This window comes from Camarhynchus parvulus, unplaced genomic scaffold (assembly GCF_901933205.1).
Source record: "Camarhynchus parvulus unplaced genomic scaffold, STF_HiC, whole genome shotgun sequence".
In the NCBI taxonomy this organism is placed as follows: domain Eukaryota; kingdom Metazoa; phylum Chordata; class Aves; order Passeriformes; family Thraupidae; genus Camarhynchus; species Camarhynchus parvulus.
Genome location: NW_022148421.1, coordinates 1 through 20,285, shown reverse-complemented (window position 1 = coordinate 20,285; position 20,285 = coordinate 1). Strand labels below are relative to the sequence as shown.

General features: G+C 57.7%; 1 protein-coding gene across 1 annotated transcript; it reads left to right on the top strand.

Annotated features, from left to right (window-relative positions):
• Positions 1–2,050: 2,050 nt before the first annotated feature.
• Positions 2,051–19,685, top strand: LOC115916735 (heterogeneous nuclear ribonucleoprotein U-like protein 1; the record flags this gene model as incomplete). Its single annotated transcript, XM_030970473.1, is given in 14 exon segments — positions 2,051–2,219; positions 3,655–3,873; positions 4,985–5,111; positions 5,404–5,604; positions 6,424–6,460; positions 6,463–6,502; positions 6,590–6,729; positions 8,467–8,566; positions 10,507–10,619; positions 13,627–13,710; positions 13,940–14,152; positions 15,748–15,870; positions 17,258–17,386; positions 19,599–19,685. Coding segments are annotated over 14 exon segments (1,782 nt in total), but the record flags the coding sequence as incomplete, so codon positions are not given.
• Between the last annotated feature and the right edge of the window lie 600 nt (positions 19,686–20,285).

Genomic DNA, 20,285 nt, shown 5'->3' with positions numbered 1-20,285 from the left:
ACCCCCAAAATAAAGGGACCCCCCCAAAAATAAAGGGACACCCCCAAAAGTACTGGGGGGCCCCCCAAAATAAAGTGGACCTCCCAAAGTAAAGGGACCCCCCCACAAAATAAAGGGACCCCCCCCAAAATAAAGGGATCGCTCTAAATTAAGGGGACCCCCCCATAAAAAGGGAACCCCAAAATAAAGGGACCCCCCCAAAATAAAGGGACCCCCTCCAAAAAGGGAAGCCCCAAAATAAAGGGACACCCCCAAAAAAGGAGAACCCCCAAAAATAAAGGGAAACCCCCAAAGTACCGGGGACCCCCAAAAATAAGGGGATCCCCCCAGGAAAAGGGATCCCTCAAATTAAAGGGAGCCCCCCCAAAATAAAGGGACCCCCCCCAAAAGAAAGGGACCCCCCCCAAAATAAAGGGACACCCCAAAAGAGGAGGGACCCCCCCAAAATAAAGGGACCCCCCCCAAAAAAAAGGGACCCGACCAAAGGTACTGGGGACCCCCCAAAATAAAGGGAGCCCCCCCAAAAAAAGAGACCCCCCCCAAAGAAAGGGAACCCCCCAAAATAAAGGGACCCTGCCCCCCAAAGGTACTGGGGAGCCCCCCCAAAATACGAGGACCCCCCCCCAAAAAAAGGGACCCCCCAAAAAAAAGGGACCCCCCCAAAAAAAGGGACCCCCCCAAAAGAAAGGGACCCCCCCAAAGTGAAGGGACCCCCCCCCAAAAGGTACTGGGGACCCCCTGGGACCCCCCCAAAAATAAAGGGACCCCCCCCAAATAAAGAGACCCCCCCCAAATAAAGGGACCCCCCCCAAAATAAAGGGACCCCCCCCAAATGTACGGGGGCAACTCTGGCCCCCCCCCAAAATAAAGAGACCCCTCCCACAAAAAGGGGACCCCCCCAAAATGAAGGGACCCCCCCAAAATGAAGGGACCCCCCAAAGGTACTGGGAGCCCCAGGGATCCCCCCCCCCTAAAATGAAGGGACCCTCCAAGGACCCCCCCAAAAAATCAGGGACCCCCCCCCACAAAGGTACTGGGGCATTATGGGACCCCCCCCCCCAAAATCAGGGATTCCACTCCACAAAATAAAGGGACCCCCCCCAAATAAAGGGACGCCCCCAAAGTCAGAGACCCCCCCCAAATCAGGGACCCCCCTCTAATAAAGGGACCCCCCCAAAATGAAGGGACCCCCCTCAAATTAAAGGGACCCACCCAGGACCCCCCATTCCCCCCCCCCACAATAAAGTTCTGTGTTCCGCTCCCGCCTCTTTCTATGGGAGGGGTCGGCGCATTTGGGGATTTTGGGTGGGGGTTTGGAGATTTTGGGGGGTTTTTGGGGGGATTTTGGGGGGATTTTGGGGGGGGTTGGGATTTATCTCGGGGATTTTGGGGCTTTTGGGGTTCTGTGATTTTTTTTTCAGTTTTTTGGGGGGATATTTTGGTATTTTTGGGGTTTTTTGGAGGTTTTGGGGGTCTCCGTGGGGGCCGGGAATTTGGGGGCTCAGGGGCGTGGCCAGGACGAGGGGCGTGGCACAAGACCACGCCCATATTGCTTCAGCCAATGGGAGCACGGCAATACCCAGCAGCCAGCCAATAGGAGTGCGACTTTCGTTGCCTGGCAACTCGGGCGGCCCCACGCGCAGACGCCGCCGTGGGTGTGGCGGCACCCACATCGCGAAAATAACCAATCAGAACAGAGATTTGGACTAAGGACCCCGCCTACTAAGTGACAGACAGAGCTTGTGACCAATAGTATTGGGCATCCCTCTTCCCGCCTCCCTCCGCCGCGGATAGATCAACCAATGACAAGTCGCGTTACAACCTTACCCTGCCCTTCCACCCAATCAGCGCCCCTTTTACAAAAGCTGACCTATGTGGGGGCCCGGGCGGGAATCTGGGGGGCGGGAGAGAGCTGACCAATGGGAAGTGGTGTTATATCGCCGAGCGGGGCGGACAGCCAATGGCAGCGCGCGTTACGGCGGGCGCGGGCCGGGCCTGGGAAGGGGGGGAGATGGCGGCCATTTTGATCGGAGCCCGTGAGGGGCCGTGAGGGGCGGCCGTGGAGGCGCGGCGGCTGCGGGTGCCGGAGCTGCGGGACGAGCTGGGCCGCCGCCGCCTGGACGCCCGTGGGCTCAAGGCCGGGCTGGACGTGCGGCTGCAAGAGGCGATGGACAGCGAAGGGACTCGGCGGGGGGACGCGGCGGGCGCCGGGGGCCGGTGTAAGAGGGAGAGGAGGTCGCGGTGTGAGGGGTGGGATGGGTGGGTGGGAGATTTGCTGGGCTCTCCGTGAGGGGCTGGCAGCGAGCCTTCACTCAGGGGAGGGGCTGGCCCTGAGGTCCTGAACGCCCGGCCTGAGGGGGCTGTGGGACCCCCAGCCCTGAGGGGAATGGGATCCCCAGTTCTGAGGGGATGGGACCCCCAGGACCCCCGAATCTGAGGGGAATGGGACCCCTGGTTCTGAGGGGATGGGACCCCCAGGACCCCCGGATCTGAGGGGAATGGGACCCCCAGGACCCCCGGATCTGAGGGGAATGGGACCCCTGGTTCTGAGGGGATGGGACCCCCAGGACCCCCGGATCTGAGGGGAATGGGACCCCCAGTTCTGAGGGGATGGGACCCCCAAGACCCCCGGTTCTGAGGGGAATGGGACCCCCAGTTCTGAGGGGATGGGAGCCCCAAGACCCCCGGTTCTGAGGGAATGGGACTCCCAAGACCCCCAGCCCTGAGGGGAATGGGACCCCTGGTTCTGAGGGGATGGGACCCCCAAGACCCCGGCCTGAGGGAATGGGACCCCGGTTCTGAGGGATGACCCCCCCAGGAACCGCCGATCTGAGGGGAATGGGACCCCCAGTTCTGAGGGGATGGGACCCCCAAGAGCCCCAGCCCTGAGGGGAATGGGACCCCAGGTTCTGAGGGAACTGAGAGCCCCAAGACCCCCGGTTCTGAGGGGATGGGACCCCCCAAGACCCCCAGCCCTGAGGGGAATGGGCCCCCAAGACCCCTGGTTGTGAGAGGAATGACAGCTCCCAGCCCTGAGGGGATAGGACCCCAGGGTCTGAGGGAATGGCAACCCCAAGACCCCCAGTTCTGAGGGGATGGGACCCCCAAGACCCCCAGCCCTGAGCGGAATGGGACCCCCAAAACCCCCAGTCCTGAGGGGAATGGGACCCCAGGTTCTGAGGGGAACTGAAGCCCCGGGAGGGGGATGGGACCCCCATTCTGAGGGAATGAACCCCAAGACCCCGGTTCGAGTAGGACTTACCCCTAGGCCACCCTGTGAACTGAGGTGGCCCCCTTGCCCGGGACCCCCCATCCCGGGGGGGCCCCCCAATACCCCCACCTGGGGCCTGGGCCCCCCATTCCCTGAGCCCCATGGGGCTGCCCCCAAACCCCTCAGGGATGCGCCCCATTTCTGAGGGGCCGGCCCCCATTCCCCCATCCCTGAGGGACTAGGACCCACCTGTGACCTCCCCCATTCCCGAGGGTCCTGCTCCCCCATTTCCCAGGACCCCCCCCCATTCCCGAGGGTCCTGCTCCCCCATTTCCCCTCAGGACCCCCCTCTCCCATCTCTGTTGTGTTTTTTTGGGGGATCCATCCCCAAATTCCTCCATTTTCCCTGCCCCAATCCCCCATTTTTTCACCCCATTTTCCAGACGGCCTCGACAACCACAGCCACGAGCCCCAGGGTGGCTACCAGGAACCCCAGGGTGGCTACCAGGGCCACCAAGGCCACCACCAGGAACCCCAGGGTGGCTACCAGGGCCACCACCAGCAATTCCAGGGCCACCAAGGCCACCACCAGGAGTTCCAGGGCCACCAAAGCCACCAACCCTACGAGGGTCACGAGGCTGAGCCCCCTGGGCTGCCCTCAGGTGGGGATTCAGGGGGTTCTGGGGGGGCTCTGGGGGGGCTTTAGGGGATCTGGGGGGGCATTTTGGGGTCTGTGGGTAGGGGGGAGTTGGGCAGCAGCCCCTTGTGGGGTCTGGGGGGGCATTTTGGGGGTCTGGGGGGGTCTGGGGGGCATTTTTGGGGGTTCTCTGGGGGGGGGGGGGGCCATTTTGGGGGGTCGGGGGGGCCATTTTGGGGGTCTGGGGGGGGGGGCCATTTTGGGGGTCTGGGGGGCATTTGGGGGGTCTGGGGGGCATTTGGGGGGTCTGGGGGGGGTTTGGGGGGGGGGCATTTTGGGGGTCTGGGGGGCATTTTGGGGGTCTGGGGGGGCATTTTGGGGGTCTGGGGGGCCATTTTGGGGGTCTGGGGGCATTTTGGGGGTCTGGGGGGCATTTTGGGGGTCTGGGGGGCATTTTGGGGGGTCTGGGGGGGGGCCATTTTGGGGGTCTGGGGGGGCATTTTGGGGGGTCTGGGGGGCATTTTGGGGGGGGTCTGGGGGGGGGGCATTTTGGGGGTCTAGGGGGGCATTTTTTGGGGGTCTGGGGGGGCATTTTGGGGGTCTTTTGGGGGTCTGGGGGGCATTTTGGGGGTCTGGGGGGCATTTTTTGGGGGGGTATTTTGGGGTTCTGGGGGGCATTTTTGGGGGGGGTCTGGGGGGCATTTGGTGGGGGGCTAGGGGGCATTTTGGGTGTCTGGGTGGGTATTTCGGGGTTCTAGGGGGCATTTTGGGGGTCTGGGGGGTATTTTGGGGGTCTGGGGGGGCATTTTGGGGTTCTAGAGGGCATTTTGGGGGTCTGGGGGGCATTTTGGGGGGCTAGGGGCCATTTTGGGGGTCTGGGGGTGTCTGGTTGTATTTGGGTGGGGGTCTCTGGTTGGGTGGGGGTCTCTGGGGGTCTCTGGGTGTATTAAGGGTGTTCCCAGGGGGGTCTCTGGGTGTGTTTGGGGGTCTCTGGGGGTCTCTGGGTGTGTTTTTGGGGGTCTCTGGGTGTGTTTTTGGGGGTCTCTGGGGGTCTCTGGTGTATTTGGGGGTCTCTGGGGGGTCTCTGGTGTATTTGGGGAGGGGTCTCCATGTCACCTCCCTCCCCCCCCCCACAGCGCTGACCTCCAAGCCGGACGAGCTCCCCCCAGCCCCCCCCCCAAATTACCCCCCGCCCCCTCCCCACGCCCCCCGCCCCTCCCCCCCCCCTCCGGGGGCTACGGAGCCCCTCCCCCAAATTACAGCGCCCCCCCACCCAAATTACAGCGCCCCCCACCCAAACTACCACACCCCTCCCCCTAATTACAACGCCCCTCCCCCTAATTACAGCCCCCCCTCATTACAGCGGCCCCCCTCATTACAACGCCCCTCCCCCTCCTAATTACAACACCCCTCCCCCTCATTACAACGCCCCTCCCCCAAATTTTAATGCCCCTCCCCCTCATTACAACGCCCCTCCCCCAAATTTTAACGCTCCTCCCCCTCATTACAGCGCCCCTCCCCCCTCTCAATACAACCCCCCCCCCCCTCATTACAGCCCCCCCCCCTCATTACGGCGCCCCCCCCAATTACCCCGCGCCCCCGCCTTTACCGCCCCCTCCCCTTATTCCGGCCCCCCCCGCGGGGGGGGCGGGGGCGCTTTTGGGGGGGGTCCCGACCCCGACCCCTCCCCCCCCAACCGGAAGCGTCCATTCGAGGAGCGGGGGAGGGGCTGCCAGGAGCACCACCGGGAGAAAAGGTGAGGGGAGACCCCCCAAATTTAACAAACCCCCACCCCAGGACCCCCCAACCTGATTTGGGACCCCCAGGTTTGGGGTTCTGACCCCCTCCCCAAATTAACCACCCCTCCCCAGAGACCCCCAACCTGATTTGGGACCCCCAGGTTTGGGGTTCTGACCCCCAAATTAACCACCCCACCCTGATTTGGGACCCCCAGATTTGGGGTTCTGACCCCCCCCCCCAAATTCCGGTTGGTCCTGACCCCAAATTTGTGTTCCTGATCCCGATTTCTGGTCCCTGACCCCACACTGGGTCCCCTGGCCCCAAATCCCTGTCCCCAAATTGTGTCCCCTGTCCCCAAATCGTGTGTCCCCTGGCCCCAAATCCCTGTCCCCAAATCGTGTCCTCTGTCCTCAGATCATGTCCCCAGATCATGTCCCCTGTCCCCAAATCGTGTCCCCTGTCCCCAAATCCCTGTCCCCAGCTCCGTGTCACCATCTCCGTGTCCCCATCTCGGTGTCCCCAGCTCCCTGTCCCCAGCCCTGTCCCCAGCTCCGTGTCCCCAGCTCCGTGTCCCCAACCCCGTGTCCCCAACCCCGTGTCCCCAACCCCATCCCCAGCTCCCTGTCCCCATCTCCGTGTCCCCAGCTCCGTGTCCCCAGCTCCGTGTCCCCAGCTCCGTTCCCCAGTCTGTCATCCCAGTCCCCATCCCGTCCCCAGCTCCCGTGCCCCCCATCCCACTCCGTTCCCCAGCCCCACCCACCCCCCAGTCCTCCCCACCCTCCCGTGTCCCCATCTCCGTGTCCCCAGCCCCGTCCCCAGCTCTCCCCTCGCGCAGGCCCCGCTCCCCGCAGCCGCCGGCCGAGGAGGAGGACGCGACGACGACTTCGACGATTCCCTGGTGGCTGTGGACACCTGTGAGTGCCCCTCCCTTCAGTGCCACCAAATGCCACATCCCCGGCGTCACCCGAGTGCCACCGAGGTGTCCCTTTGTGTCCCCACAGACAACTGCGACCTGCACTTCAAGGTGGCACGGGACAGGTACAGCGGGTACCCGCTGACCATGGAGGGATTCGCCTACCTGTGGTCAGGGGCCAGGGCCACCCACGGCGCGAGGCAGGGCCGGGTCTGCTACGAGATGGAGGTGAGGGGACACGGGGACATGGGGACAGGGACATGGGGACAGGGACAGGGACATGGGGACAGGGACATGGGGACAGGGACAGGGACATGGACATGGGGACAGGGGACAGGGACACACGCTGTGCTCATGGGGCGCCAGGGCCACCCACGGCGCGAGGCAGGGCCGGGTCTGCTACGAGATGGAGGTGAGGGGACACGGGGACATGGGGACAGGGACATGGGGACAGGGACATGGGGACATGGACATGGGGACAGGGACATGGAAAGGGACATGGAAAGAGACATAGGGACATGGGGATAGGGACACAGGGACATGGGAACAGGGACAGGGACATGGGGACATGGGGACAGGGACATGGGGACAGGGACATGGGGACAGGGACAGGGACATGGGGACACGGGGACATGGGGACAGGGACATGGGGATAGGGACATGGGGACATGGGGACAGGGACATGGGGATAGGGACATGGGGACAGGGACAGGGACACGGGAACAGGGACATGGGGACAGGGACAGGGACATGGGGACAGGGACATGGGGACAGGGACATGGGGACAGGGACAGGGACATGGACAGGGACATGGAAAGGGACATGGGGACAGGGACAGGGACATGGGGACAGGGACATGGGGACATGGGGACAGTGACATGGGGACAGTGACATGGGGACATGGAAAGGGACATGGGGACAGTGACATGGGGATGGGGACACAGTGACAGTGACAGGGACATGGGGACAGGGACATGGGGATAGGGACGTGTCCTGGTGCTGGATGATGGTGACAGGACCAGGTGACAGTGACAGGACATGATGACCCTGACAGGGCTTGGTGGCACAGGCAGGTGCTGGTGACACTGACAGGGGCTGGTGACAGTTGCAGGACCTGGTGTCAGTGACAGTGACAGGACCTGGTGACAGTGACAGGTGCTGGTGACACTGACCGGGGCTGGTGACAGTTGCAGGACCTGGTGTCAGTGACAGTGACAGGTGACAGTGACAGGACCTGGTGACAGTGACAGGTGCTGGTGACACTGACAGGGGCTGGTGACAGTTGCAGGACCTGGTGACAGTGACAGGTGACAGTGACAGGACCTGCTGACGATGATAGGTGCTGGTGACAGTGACAGGACCCGGGGACAGTGACCATGACAGGTGACAGTGACAGGACTTGGTGACAGTGACAGGTGACCGTGACAGGACCTGCTGATGGTGACAGGTGACAGTGACAGGACCTGGTGACAGTGACAGGTGACAGTGACAGGACCTGCTGACGGTGACAGATGCTGGTGACAGTGACAGGACCCGGTGACAGTGACAGGTGACAGTGACAGGACATGGTGACAGGTGCCGGTGACAGTGATAGGTGACGCTGACAGAACATGGTGACAGTGACAGGTGACACTGACAGGTGCTGGTGACAGTGATAGGTGACGTTGACAGGACGTGGTGACAGTGACATGGCAGGGACAGGTGCTGGTGACACTGACAGGTGCTGGTGACAGTGCCAGGTCTTGGTGGCACTGCCAGCTCCCTGTGGCACTGCCACCCCAATGTCCCCAGTATCCCCAATGTCCCCAAATGTCCCCAGTGTCCCCAGTGTCCCCTCAAAGTCCCCAATGTACCCAACGTCCCCAGTGTCCCCAACGTCCCCTGTGTCCCCAATGTCCCCGATGTCCCCAATGTCCCCAGTGTCCCCAATGTCCGCAGTGTCCCCGATGTCCCCGCTGTCCCCAGGTGCTGGAGGAGATCTCGGTGCAGCACCTGCCGCCCTCAGAGCCCGACCCGCACGTGGTGAGAGTGGGATGGTCCCTGGACTCCTGCAGCACCCAGCTGGGTCAGTGTCACCAGTGTCCCCAGTGTCCCCAGTGTCACCAATGTCCCCAGTGTCCCCAAATGTCCCCAAATGTCCCCAATGTCCCTGGACTCCTGCAGCACCCAGCTGGGTCAGTGTCACCAGTGTCACCAGTGTCCCCAGTGTCCCCAAATGTCCCCAGTGTCCCCAAATGTCCCCAAATGTCCCCAATGTCCCCAGTGTCCCCAGTGTCCCCAAATGTCCCCAGTGTCCCCAATGTCCCCAGTGTCCCTGGACTCGTGCAGCACCCAGCTGGGTCAGTGTCCCCAGTGTCACCAATGTCCCCAGTGTCCCCAAATGTCCCCAATGTCCCCAAATGTCCCTGGACTCGTGCAGCACCCAGCTGGGTCAGTGTCACCAGTGTCCCCAATGTCCCCAAGTGTCCCCAAATGTCCCTGGACTCGTGCAGCACCCAGCTGGGTCAGTGTCACCAGTGTCCCCAGTGTCCCCAATGTCCCCAATGTCCCCAGTGTCCCCAAATGTCCCTGGACTCGTGCAGCACCCAGCTGGGTCAGTGTCCCCAGTGTCCTCAATGTCCCCAAACCCCCAGTGTCCCCCCATGTCCCAATGTCCCCAATGTCCCCAATGTCTCCTTCCCCCCTGGAATTTTGGGTCTGGATTGGGAATTTTTAGGGGATTTTTGTGGATTTTTTTGGAATTTTGGGGCATTTTGGGCTCCCTGAATGGAATTTTGGGTCTGGATTGGGAATTTTTGGGAATTTTGGTCTCCCTGGTGGGAATTTTTGTGGAATTTTTGTCTCCCTGAAGGGAATTTTTGGCCAGAATTTTTGGGGATTTTGGTCTCCCTGAAGGGAATTTTTGGCCAGGATTTTTGGGAATTTTTGGCCGGAATTTTGGGGGATTTTGTTCTCCCTGCTGGGAATTTTTGTTGGGAATTTTTGTGGAATTTTGTTCTCCCTGATTGGAATTTTTGTGGAATTTTGGTCTCCCTGTCAGGAATTTTTGGGAATTTTTGGCCGGAATTTTTGCAGAATTTTGGTCTCCCCGGAGGGAATTTTTGGTGGGAATTTTTGTGGGGGTTTTGTTCTCCCTGCAGGGAATTTTGGGGAATTTTTGGTGGGAATTTTTGTGGAATTTTGTTCTCCCTGCTGGGAATTTTTCGTGGGAATTTTTGTGGAAATTTTGGGGATTTTGTTCTCCCTGCAGGGAATTTTTCGTGGGAATTTTTGTGGAATTTTGTTCCCCCTGCAGGGAATTTTTGGGGATTTTTGGTGGGAATTTTTGTGGAATTTTGTTCTCCCTTCAGGGAATTTTGGGGAATTTTTGTGGGATTTTTGGGAATTTTGTTCTCCCTGCAGGGAATTTTTGTGGAAATTTTGTGGAATTTTTGTGGAATTTTGTTCTCCCTGCAGGGAATTTTGTGGATTTTGTTCTCCCTGCTGGGAATTTTTCGTGGGAATTTTTTGTGGAATTTTGTTCTCCCTGCAGGGAATTGTTGGGAATTTTTGGTGGGAATTTTTGTGGAATTTTGTTCTCCCTGCAGGGAATTTTTGTGGAAATTTTGTGGAATTTTTGTGGAATTTTGTTCTCCCTGCAGGGAATTTTGTGAATTTTTGGTGGGAATTTTTATGGAATTTTGTTCTCCCTGCAGGGAATTTTGGGGAATTTTTTTGGGATTTTTGGGAATTTTGTTCTCCCTGCAGGGAATTTTTCGTGGGAATTTTTGTGGAATTTTGTTTTCGGTGCAGGGAATTTTTGGGAATTTTTGGTGGGAATTTTTGTGGAATTTTGTTTTCCCTGCAGGGAATTTTTGGGAATTTTTGGTGGGAATTTTTGTGGAATTTTGTTCCCCCTGCAGGGAATTTTTGGGAATTTTTGTGGAATTTGTGGGAGTTTTGTTCTCCCTGCTGGGAATTTTGGGGATTTCCCGTTTTTCCCAATTCCCAGCGTTTTCCCCCCAGGGGAGGAGCCCTTCTCCTTCGGCTAGGGCGGCACCGGCCGCAAATCCAGCGACGGAAAGTTCCAGAGCTACGGAGCCGCCTTCGGCCAGGGCGACGTCATCGCCTGCCTGGCGGTGAGGCACGGGCGGGGCACCTGGGCACACCTGGGCACACCTGGGGGCACCTGGGATATACCTGGACACACCTGAGATACACCTGGGCACACCTGGGGGCACCTGGGATACACCTGGGCACACCTGGGGGCACCTGAGATACACCTGGGCACACCTGGGCACACCTGGGGGCACCTGGGATATACCTGAGATACACCTGAGATACACCTGGGATACACCTGGGATACACCTGGGATACACCTGGGATACACCTGGGCACACCTGAGATACACCTGGGATACACCTGGGATACACCTGGGGGCACCTGGGGGCACCTGGGATATACCTGAGATACACCTGGGCACACCTGGGGGCACCTGGGGGCACCTGGGATACACCTGAGACACACCTGAGATACACCTGGGATACACCTGGGATACACCTGGGATACACCTGGGGGCACCTGGGATACACCTGGGATACACCTGGGGGCACCTGGGCACACCTGGGATACACCTGGGATACACCTGGGATACACCTGGGGGCACCTGGGATACACCTGGGATACACCTGGGGGCACCTGGGCACACCTGGGATACACCTGGGCACACCTGGGGGCACCTGGGCACACCTGGGATACACCTGGGGGCACCTAAAACACACCTGGGGGCACCAATGGGGCACCTAAAACACACCTGGGCACACCTGGGGGCGTCACAGACACACCTGGGCACACCTGGGGGCACTGGAAATACACCTGGGGCACCTAAAACACACCTGGGCACACCTGGGGGCACCAATGGGGGCACCTAAAATACACCTGGGGGCACCAAAAACACACCTGGAGCACCTAAAACACACCTGGACACACCTGGGGCACCTAAAACACACCTGGGCACACCTGGGGCACCTAAAACACACCTGGGAACACCTGGGGCACCTAAAATACACCTGGGCACACCTGGGGCACCTAAAACACACCTGGGCACACCTGGGGCACCTAAAACACACCTGGGGGCACCTGGGGCACTTGGGGGCATCAGGAACACACCTGGGGGGCACCTGAGATACACCTGGGGCACACCTGGGGGGTCACAGACACACCTGGGGGCACCTGGGCACACCTGAGATACACCTGGGGCACCTAAAACACACCTGGGCACACCTGGGGGCACCAATGGGGGCACCTAAAATACCCCTGGGCACACCTGGGGGGCACCTAAAACACACCTGGGCACACCTGGGGGAACCAGGAACACACCTGGGCACACCTGGGGGGCACCTGAGATACACCTGGGGCACCTAAAACACACCTGGGCACACCCAGAGTGACGTCATCGGCTGCTCGGGGTTTGGGATTCTGGGATTTTGCAGTTTTGGGATTTCGGGATCCTGGAGATTTGGGATCGTGCAGTTCCGGGATTTTGGGAGTTTCTGGGATCCTGGAATTTGGGATTTTGGGATTTTTGAGATTTTGGGACTCTGGAGATTTGGGATCGTGCAGTTCTGGGATTTTGGGGTGCTGTCATCCTGGGATTTGGGAATTTGGGAGTTTCTGGGATCCTGAAATTTTGTGATCCTCTGATTTTGGGATTCTGGGATTTTGGGATTCTGGAGTTCTGGGATCTTCAGATTTGGGGATTCTCAGATTTTGCAGTTTTCGAATTTTGTGATTTGGGATCATGCAATTCTAGAGTTCTGGGATTTTCAGATGTTGGGATTCTGGGATTTTGTGATCCTGGGGTTTGATGGGATTTTGGGACCTGGAGATGGGATTGTCTGGAATTTTTTTTTGGATGGGATTTTGTGATCTGGAGTTGGGATCCTGGAGATTTGGGATCGTGCAGTTCTGGGATTTTGGGGTGCTGTGATCCTGGGATTTGAATTGGAGTTTGGGATCCTGGGTTTTGGATTGGTGGGGTGAGAGGATTTTAAGATTTGGGATTTGCAGATTTTGGGTGGGATTTTGGGATCCTGGAGATTTGGGATCGTGCAGTTCTGGGATTTTGGGTTGCTGTCATCCTGGGATTTGGGAATTTGGGAGTTTCTGGGATCCTGGAGTTTTGGGATCCTCGGATTTTGGGATTCTGTCGATTTTGGGATTCTGGAGTTCTGGGATTTTCAGATTTTGGGATTCTCAGATTTTGCAGTTTTGGAATTTTGGGATTCTGGAGATTTTGGGATCCTGGAGATTTGGGATCGTGCAATTCTGGAGTTCTGGGATTTTCAGATTTTGGGATTCTGGGATTTTGGGACTCTGGAGATTTGGGATCCTGGGGTTCTGAAGATTTGGGATTTTCAGATTTGGGGATTTTGTGATCCTGGAATTCCAGGATCCTGGAGATTTGGGATCCTGGAGATTTGGGATTCCGGAGTTCTGGGATTTTCAGATTTTGGGATTCTGGGATTTTGTGATCCTGGAGTTTTGGGATCCTGGAGATTTGGGATCGTGCAGTTCTGGGATTTTGGGGTGCTGTGATCCTGGGATTTGGGAATTTGGGAGTTTCTGGGATCCTGCCCTTGGAGGTTTCTTTGGCCATTTCTCACCATTTCTTTGCCGTTTCTCACAGATTTTTTGCCGTTTTTTCCCGTTTTTTGCCCTTTTTTCCCGTTTTCACTAATTTTCCCGTTTCCGCAGGATTTCGAGGCGGGAGATGATGTAGAGCTGTCGTTCCTGAAGAACGGGCAGTGGCAGGGCCTGCCCTTGGGGGTGTTTCTCACCATTTCTTTGCCGTTTCTCCCCGGTTTTTCACCTTTTTTCCCCGTTTTTCCCGTTTTTTCCCCGTTTTTCACCGTTTTCCCCGTTTCCGCAGGATTTCGAGGCGGGAGAGGTGGTGGAGCTGTCGTTCCTGAAGAACGGGCAGTGGCAGGGCCTGCCCTTGGGGGTTTCTTTGGCCATTTCTCACCATTTCTTTGCCATTTTGCACCGTTTCTCCCCATTTTTTCACCGTTTTTCCCCGGTTTTTCACCGTTTTTCCCGTTTTTCACCGTTTTTTCCCGTTTTTTCACCTTTTTTCCGTTTCCACAGGATTTCGAGGCGGGAGAGGAGGTGGAGCTGTCGTTCCTGAAGAACGGGCAGTGGCAGGGGCCTGCCCTTGGGGTGTTCTCACATGTGCCGTTTCTCCCTTTTGCGCTGTTTTCCGCAGTTTTTGCGTTTTTCCCGTTTTTCAACGTTTTTCCGTTTCAAAACCGTTTTCCCCATTTCGGTGGGATTTCAACGGGAAAGGTGGAGCTGTGGTCCTGAAGAACGGGCAGTGGCAGGGCCTGCCCTTGGGGTTTCTCACCATTTGCTTCGTCCTTTTTTACTTCCCGTTTTCCCGTTTTTCACCATCCTTTTAAAGAGAGAAGGAAGGGGGAGCTTCGCCGAAGCGGACAGTGGCAGGGACAGGGGAAGATTCTCCCCCGAGCAAGGCCGTTTAGGCGTTTTGGGCACATTATTGGGAATTGGGGAAGGGGACATGGGGACAAGACCAGGGCGGGCCCGCGTCCGACCTCAGGATCCCGGACACAGGGACAGAGGGACACGGGGACCCCGCAGCAAGGCCGAGTGCGAGGTGGGGACATCATTGGGGACATTGGGGACACAGGGAGATGGGGGACACAGGGACATGGGGACACAGGGACATAGGGACATTGGGGACACAGGGACATTGGGGACACAGGGACATGCTGCCCCTGCCCGTGGGGTTCCGCACCATCCAGGAGCTGCCGGCCGGACACAGGGACAGAGGGACACGGGGACCGCAGCAAGGCCGACTGCGAGGTGGGGACACACTGGGGACATCATTGGGGACACGGGGACATGGGGGACACAGGGACATGGGGGACACAGGGACATGGGGGACACAGGGACATTGGGGACACAGGGCACAAGGACACAGGGACATTGGGGACACAGGGACAGAGGGACACGGGGACCCCGCAGCAAGGCCGAGTGTGAGGTGGGGACACACTGGGGACATCATTGGGGACACAGGGACATCATTGGGGACATGGGGACATTGGGGACACAGGGCACAAGGACACAGGGACATTGGGGACACAGGGCACAAGGACACAGGGACATTGGGGACACAGGGACATTGGGGACACAGGGACAGAGGGACACGGGGACCCCGCAGCAAGGCCGAGTGCGAGGTGGGGACATGGGGACATCATTGGGGACATGGGGACAGACACAGGGACATGGGGACAGTGTCCATCCAGCAGGTGGGGACATTGGAGACATTGTGGGGACATTGGGGACACGGGGATTGGGGACATCCAGCGCCTCCCACTGGGACAGAGGGACACGGGCACCCGCAGCAAGGCCAAGTGCGAGGTGGGGACACACTGGGGACATTGGGGACACCGGGAGGGGTCACAGTGACACCGAGGTGGCTCTGGGATGGTCACAGTGACACTGAGGTGGCCCTGGCAGTGTCCCGTCCCCGAGATGTCCCTGTCCCCATTGTCTCCATTGTCCCCAGATGCTGATGATGGTGGGGCTGCCAGGGTGGGTCACAGTGACACTGGGGTGGCCCTGTCACCAATGTCCCCATTGTCCCCAGATGCTGATGATGGTGGGGCTGCCGGGCTGGCCCTGGGGGTGTCACCACTGTCCCCATTGTCCCCATTGTCCCCAGATGCTGATGATGGTGGGGCTCCTGTGGCAGCCCTGGGGGTGTCACCAATTGTCCCCATTGTCCCCAGATGCTGATGATGGTGGGGCTGCTGGGCTGGCCCTGGGGGTGTCACCAATGTCCCCATTGTCCCCAGATGCTGATGATGGTGGGGCTCCTGGCTGGCCCTGGGGGTGTCACCAATGTCCCCATTGTCCCCATTGTCCCCATTGTCCCCAGATGCTGATGATGGTGGGGCTCCTGTGGCAGCCCTGGGGGTGTCACCACTGTCCCCATTGTCCCCAGATGCTGATGATGGTGGGGCTGCTGGGCTGGCCCTGGGGGTGTCACCAATGTCACCACTGTCCCCATTGTCCCCAGATGCTGATGATGGTGGGGCTGCCGGGCTGGCCCAGGGGGTGTCACCAATGTCCCCATTGTCCCCACTGTCCCCATTGTCCCCAGATGCTGATGATGGTGGGGCTGCGGGCTGGCCCAGGGGGTGTCACCAATGTCCCCATTGTCCCCATTGTCCCCATTGTCCCCAGATGCTGATGATGGTGGGGCTGCCGGCGGCGGGGAAGACGACGTGGGCGCTGAAGCACGCGGCTGAAAACCCCGGCAAGAAATACAACATCCTGGGGACAAACGCCATCATGGACAGAATGAGGGTAGGGGACACTGGGGACATGCTGGGGACAAACGCCATCATGGACAGAATGAGGGTAGGGGACACTGGGGACATCCTGGGGACAAACGCCATCATGGACAGAATGAGGGTAGGGGACACTGGGGACATCCTGGGGACAAACGCCATCATGGACAGAATGAGGGTAGGGGACACTGGGGACATCCTGGGGACAAACGCCATCATGGACAGAATGAGGGTAGGGGACACTGGGGACACTGGGGACAAACGCCATCATGGACAGAATGAGGGTAGGGGACACTGGGGACATTGGGGACACTGGGGACAAACGCCATCATGGACAGAATGAGGGTAGGGGACACTGGGGACATTGGGGACATCCTGGGGACAAACGCCATCATGGACAGAATGAGGGTAGGGGACACTGGGGACATTGGGGACATGCTGGGGACAAACGCCATCATGGACAGAATGAGGGTAGGGGACACTGGGGACACTGGGGACAAACGCCATCATGGACAGAATGAGGGTAGGGGACACTGGGGACAAACGCCATCATGGACAGAATGAGGGTAGGGGACACTGGGGACATCCTGGGGACATCCTGGGGACAAACGCCATCATGGACAGAATGAGGGTAGGGGACACTGGGGACATTGGGGACATCCTGGGGACAAACGCCATCATGGACAGAATGAGGGTAGGGGACACTGGGGACATCCTGGGGACAAACGCCATCATGGACAGAATGAGGGTAGGGGACACTGGGGACACTGGGGACACCGGGCTGGCTCTGGGGATGTGACAGGTGACACAGGTGTGACAGGGGTGTGACAGGTGACATAGGCATGACACGGGGGTGTGACAATGTCAGTGTCACACCTGTCCCCAGGTGATGGGTCTCAGGAGGCAGAGGAACGTGGGGCGCTGGGACGTGCTGATCCAGCAGGGCTGGCACAGGGGACACTGGGGTGTGACAGGGGTGTGACAGGTGTCACAGGGGGTGTGACAGGGGTGTGACAGGGGTGTGACAGGTGTCACAGGGGGTGTGACAATGCCAGTGTCACACCTGTCCCCAGGTGATGGGTCTCAGGAGGCAGAGGAACTACGCTGGGCGCTGGGACGTGCTGATCCAGCAGGGCTGGCACAGGGACACTGGGGTGTGACAGGGGTGTCACAGGTGTGTGACAGGTGTGTGACAGGTGTCACAGTGACACTGATGTCACACCTGTCCCCAGGTGATGGGTCTCAGGAGGCAGAGGAACTACGCCGGGCGCTGGGACGTGCTGATCCAGCAGGGCTGGGACAGGGGACACTGGGGTGGCACAGGGGACACTGGGGTGTGACAGGTGTGTGACAGGGGTGTGACAGGTGTCACACAGTGACACTGATGTCACACCTGTCCCCAGGTGATGGGTCTCAGGAGGCAGAGGAACTACGCCGGGCGCTGGGACGTGCTGATCCAGCAGGCCACGCAGTGCCTGAACCGCCTGATCCAGATCGCAGCCCGGAAACGGCGCAACTACATCCTGGACCAGGTGACACCATGGGGACATTGGGGACACTGGGGACACTGGGGACACTGACACCTCCATGGGGTCACTGACACCATCCTGGACCAGGTGACACCATGGGGACATTGGGGACACTGGGGACACTGACACCATCCTGGGCCAGGTGACACTGGGGACATTGGGGACACTGACACCATCCTGGACCAGGTGACACTGGGGACACTGGGGACATTGGGGACACTGACACCATCCTGGACCAGGTGACACCATGGGGACATTGGGGACACTGGGGACATTGGGGACACTGACACCATCCTGGACCAGGTGACACTGGGGACATTGGGGACATTGGGGACACTGACACCTCCATGGGGCCACTGACACCATCCTGGACCAGGTGACACTGGGGACATTGGGGACAGCACTGCCACCTCCATGGGGTCACTGACACCTCACTGTCCCCATCCTGGACCAGGTGACACTGGGGACACTGGGGACATTGGGGACACTGCCACCTCACTGACACATCCCTGACACCATCCTGGACCAGGTGACACTGGGGACACTGGGGACATTGGGGACACTGCCACCTCACTGACACATCCCTGACACCATCCTGGACCAGGTGACACCATGGGGACATTGGGGACATCAGTGTCACCTCCATGGGGTCACTGCCACCTCACTGTCCCCATCCTGGACCAGGTGACACCATGGGGACATTGGGGACAGCACTGCCACCTCCATGGGGACACTGCCACCTCACTGACACCATCCTGGACCAGGTGACACTGGGGACATTGGGGACACTGACACCTCCATGGGGTCACTGACACCATCCTGGACCAGGTGACACTGGGGACATTGGGGACACTGGGGACACTGGGGACATTGGGGACACTGACACCATCCTGGACCAGGTGACACTGGGGACATTGGGGACAGCACTGCCACCTCCATGGGGTCACTGACACCTCACTGACACCATCCTGGACCAGGTGACACCATGGGGACATCACTGTCACCTCCCTGCCACCTCCCCAAACCTCATTTTCAGGCAAATGGACTTGAAAACCCCCCCAAAAATCACTAAAAAATCCGATTTTTTCCCCGTTTTTTCCCAAATTTTCCCTTTTTTTAACCCAAATTTTCCCATTTCTGTGGTTTTTTCCCCCAGACCAACGTGTACATCTCTGCCCAGTGCAGAAAGATGCGACCTCCCCAAATCCTCCTTTTTCAGGCAAACACACTCCAAAAACCCCCAAAAAATCGCTAAAAAATCTGATTTTTTCCCCGTTTTTTCCCAAATTTCGCCATTTTTAACCCAAATTTTCCCATTTTTCCCGTTTTTCCGCCCCAGACCAACATGTACGGCTCTGTCCAGTGCAGGAAGACGCATCCTCCATTTTCAGGCAAACACACTCCAAAAACCCCCAAAAAATCGTTAAAAAATCCGATATTTCCCCCGTTTTTTCCCAAATTTCCCTTTTTTTAACCCAAATTTTCCAGTTTCTGTGGTTTTTCCGCCCCAGACCAACGTGTACAGCTCTGCCCAGCGCAGGAAGATGCATCCTCCATTTTCAGAGAAACCAACTCCAAAAACCCCTCAAAAATTACTAAAAAATCCGATTTTTTTCCCCGTTTTTTCCCAAATTTCCCTTTTTTTAACCCAAATTTTCCCGTTTTTCCGCCCCAGACCAACGCGTACGGCTCAGCCCAGTGCAGGAAGACGCATCCTCCATTTTCAGAGAAACCAACTCCAAAAACCCCGAAAAAATCGCTAAAAAATCCGATTTTTTCCCCGGTTTTTCCCAAATTTCACCATTTTTAACCCAAATTTTCCTGTTTTTCCCATTTTTCCGCCCCAGACGAACAAGTACATCTCTGCTCAGCGCAGAAAGATGCGACCTCCCCAAATCCTCCATTTTCAGAGAAACCAACTCCAAAAACTCCTCAAAAATCGCTAAAAAATCCGATTTTTTCCCCCGTTTTTTCCCAAATTTCCATATTTTTAACCCAAATTTTCCTGTTTTTTCCATTTTTCCGCCCCAGACGAACATGTACATCTCTGCCCAGCGCAGAAAGATGCGACCTCCCCAAATCCTCCATTTTCAGAGAAACCAACTCCAAAAACTCCTCAAAAATCGCTAAAAAATCTGATTTTTTTCCCCGTTTTTTCCCAAATTTCGCCATTTTTAACCCAAATTTTCCCGTTTCTGTGGTTTTTCCGCCCCAGACCAACGTGTACGGCTCAGCCCAGTGCAGGAAGACGCATCCTCCATTTTCAGAGAAACCAACTCCAAAACCCCTCAAAAATCGCTAAAAAATCCGATTTGTTCCCCGTTTTTTCCCAAATTTCCATATTTTTAACCCAAATGTTCCCATTTTTCCCGTTTTTCCGCCCCAGACCAACGTGTGCGGCTCGGCGCAGCGGCGGAAGATGCGACCTCCCCAAATCCTCCTTTTTCAGGCAAACACACTCCAAAAATCCCCCAAAAAATCGCTAAAAAATCCGATTTTTCCCCGTTTTTCCTCAAATTTCCCTTTTTTTAACCCAAATTTTCCCGTTTTTCCGCCCCAGACCAATGTGTATGGCTCTGCCCAGCGCCAGAAGACGTGTCCCTGTTTTGTGTGATGACAACAAAAAAACCCCTAAAAAATCGTTAAAAAATCCGATATTTTCCCCGTTTTTTCCCAAATTTCCCTTTTTTTAACCCAAATTTTCCCGTTTTTCCGCCCCAGACCAACATGTACGGCTCAGCCCAGTGCAGGAAGACGCATCCTCCATTTTCAGAGAAACCAACTCCAAAAACCCCCAAAAAATCGTTAAAAAATCCGATATTTCCCCCGTTTTTTCCCAAATTTCCCTTTTTTTAACCCAAATTTTCCCGTTTCTGTGGTTTTTCCGCCCCAGACCAACGTG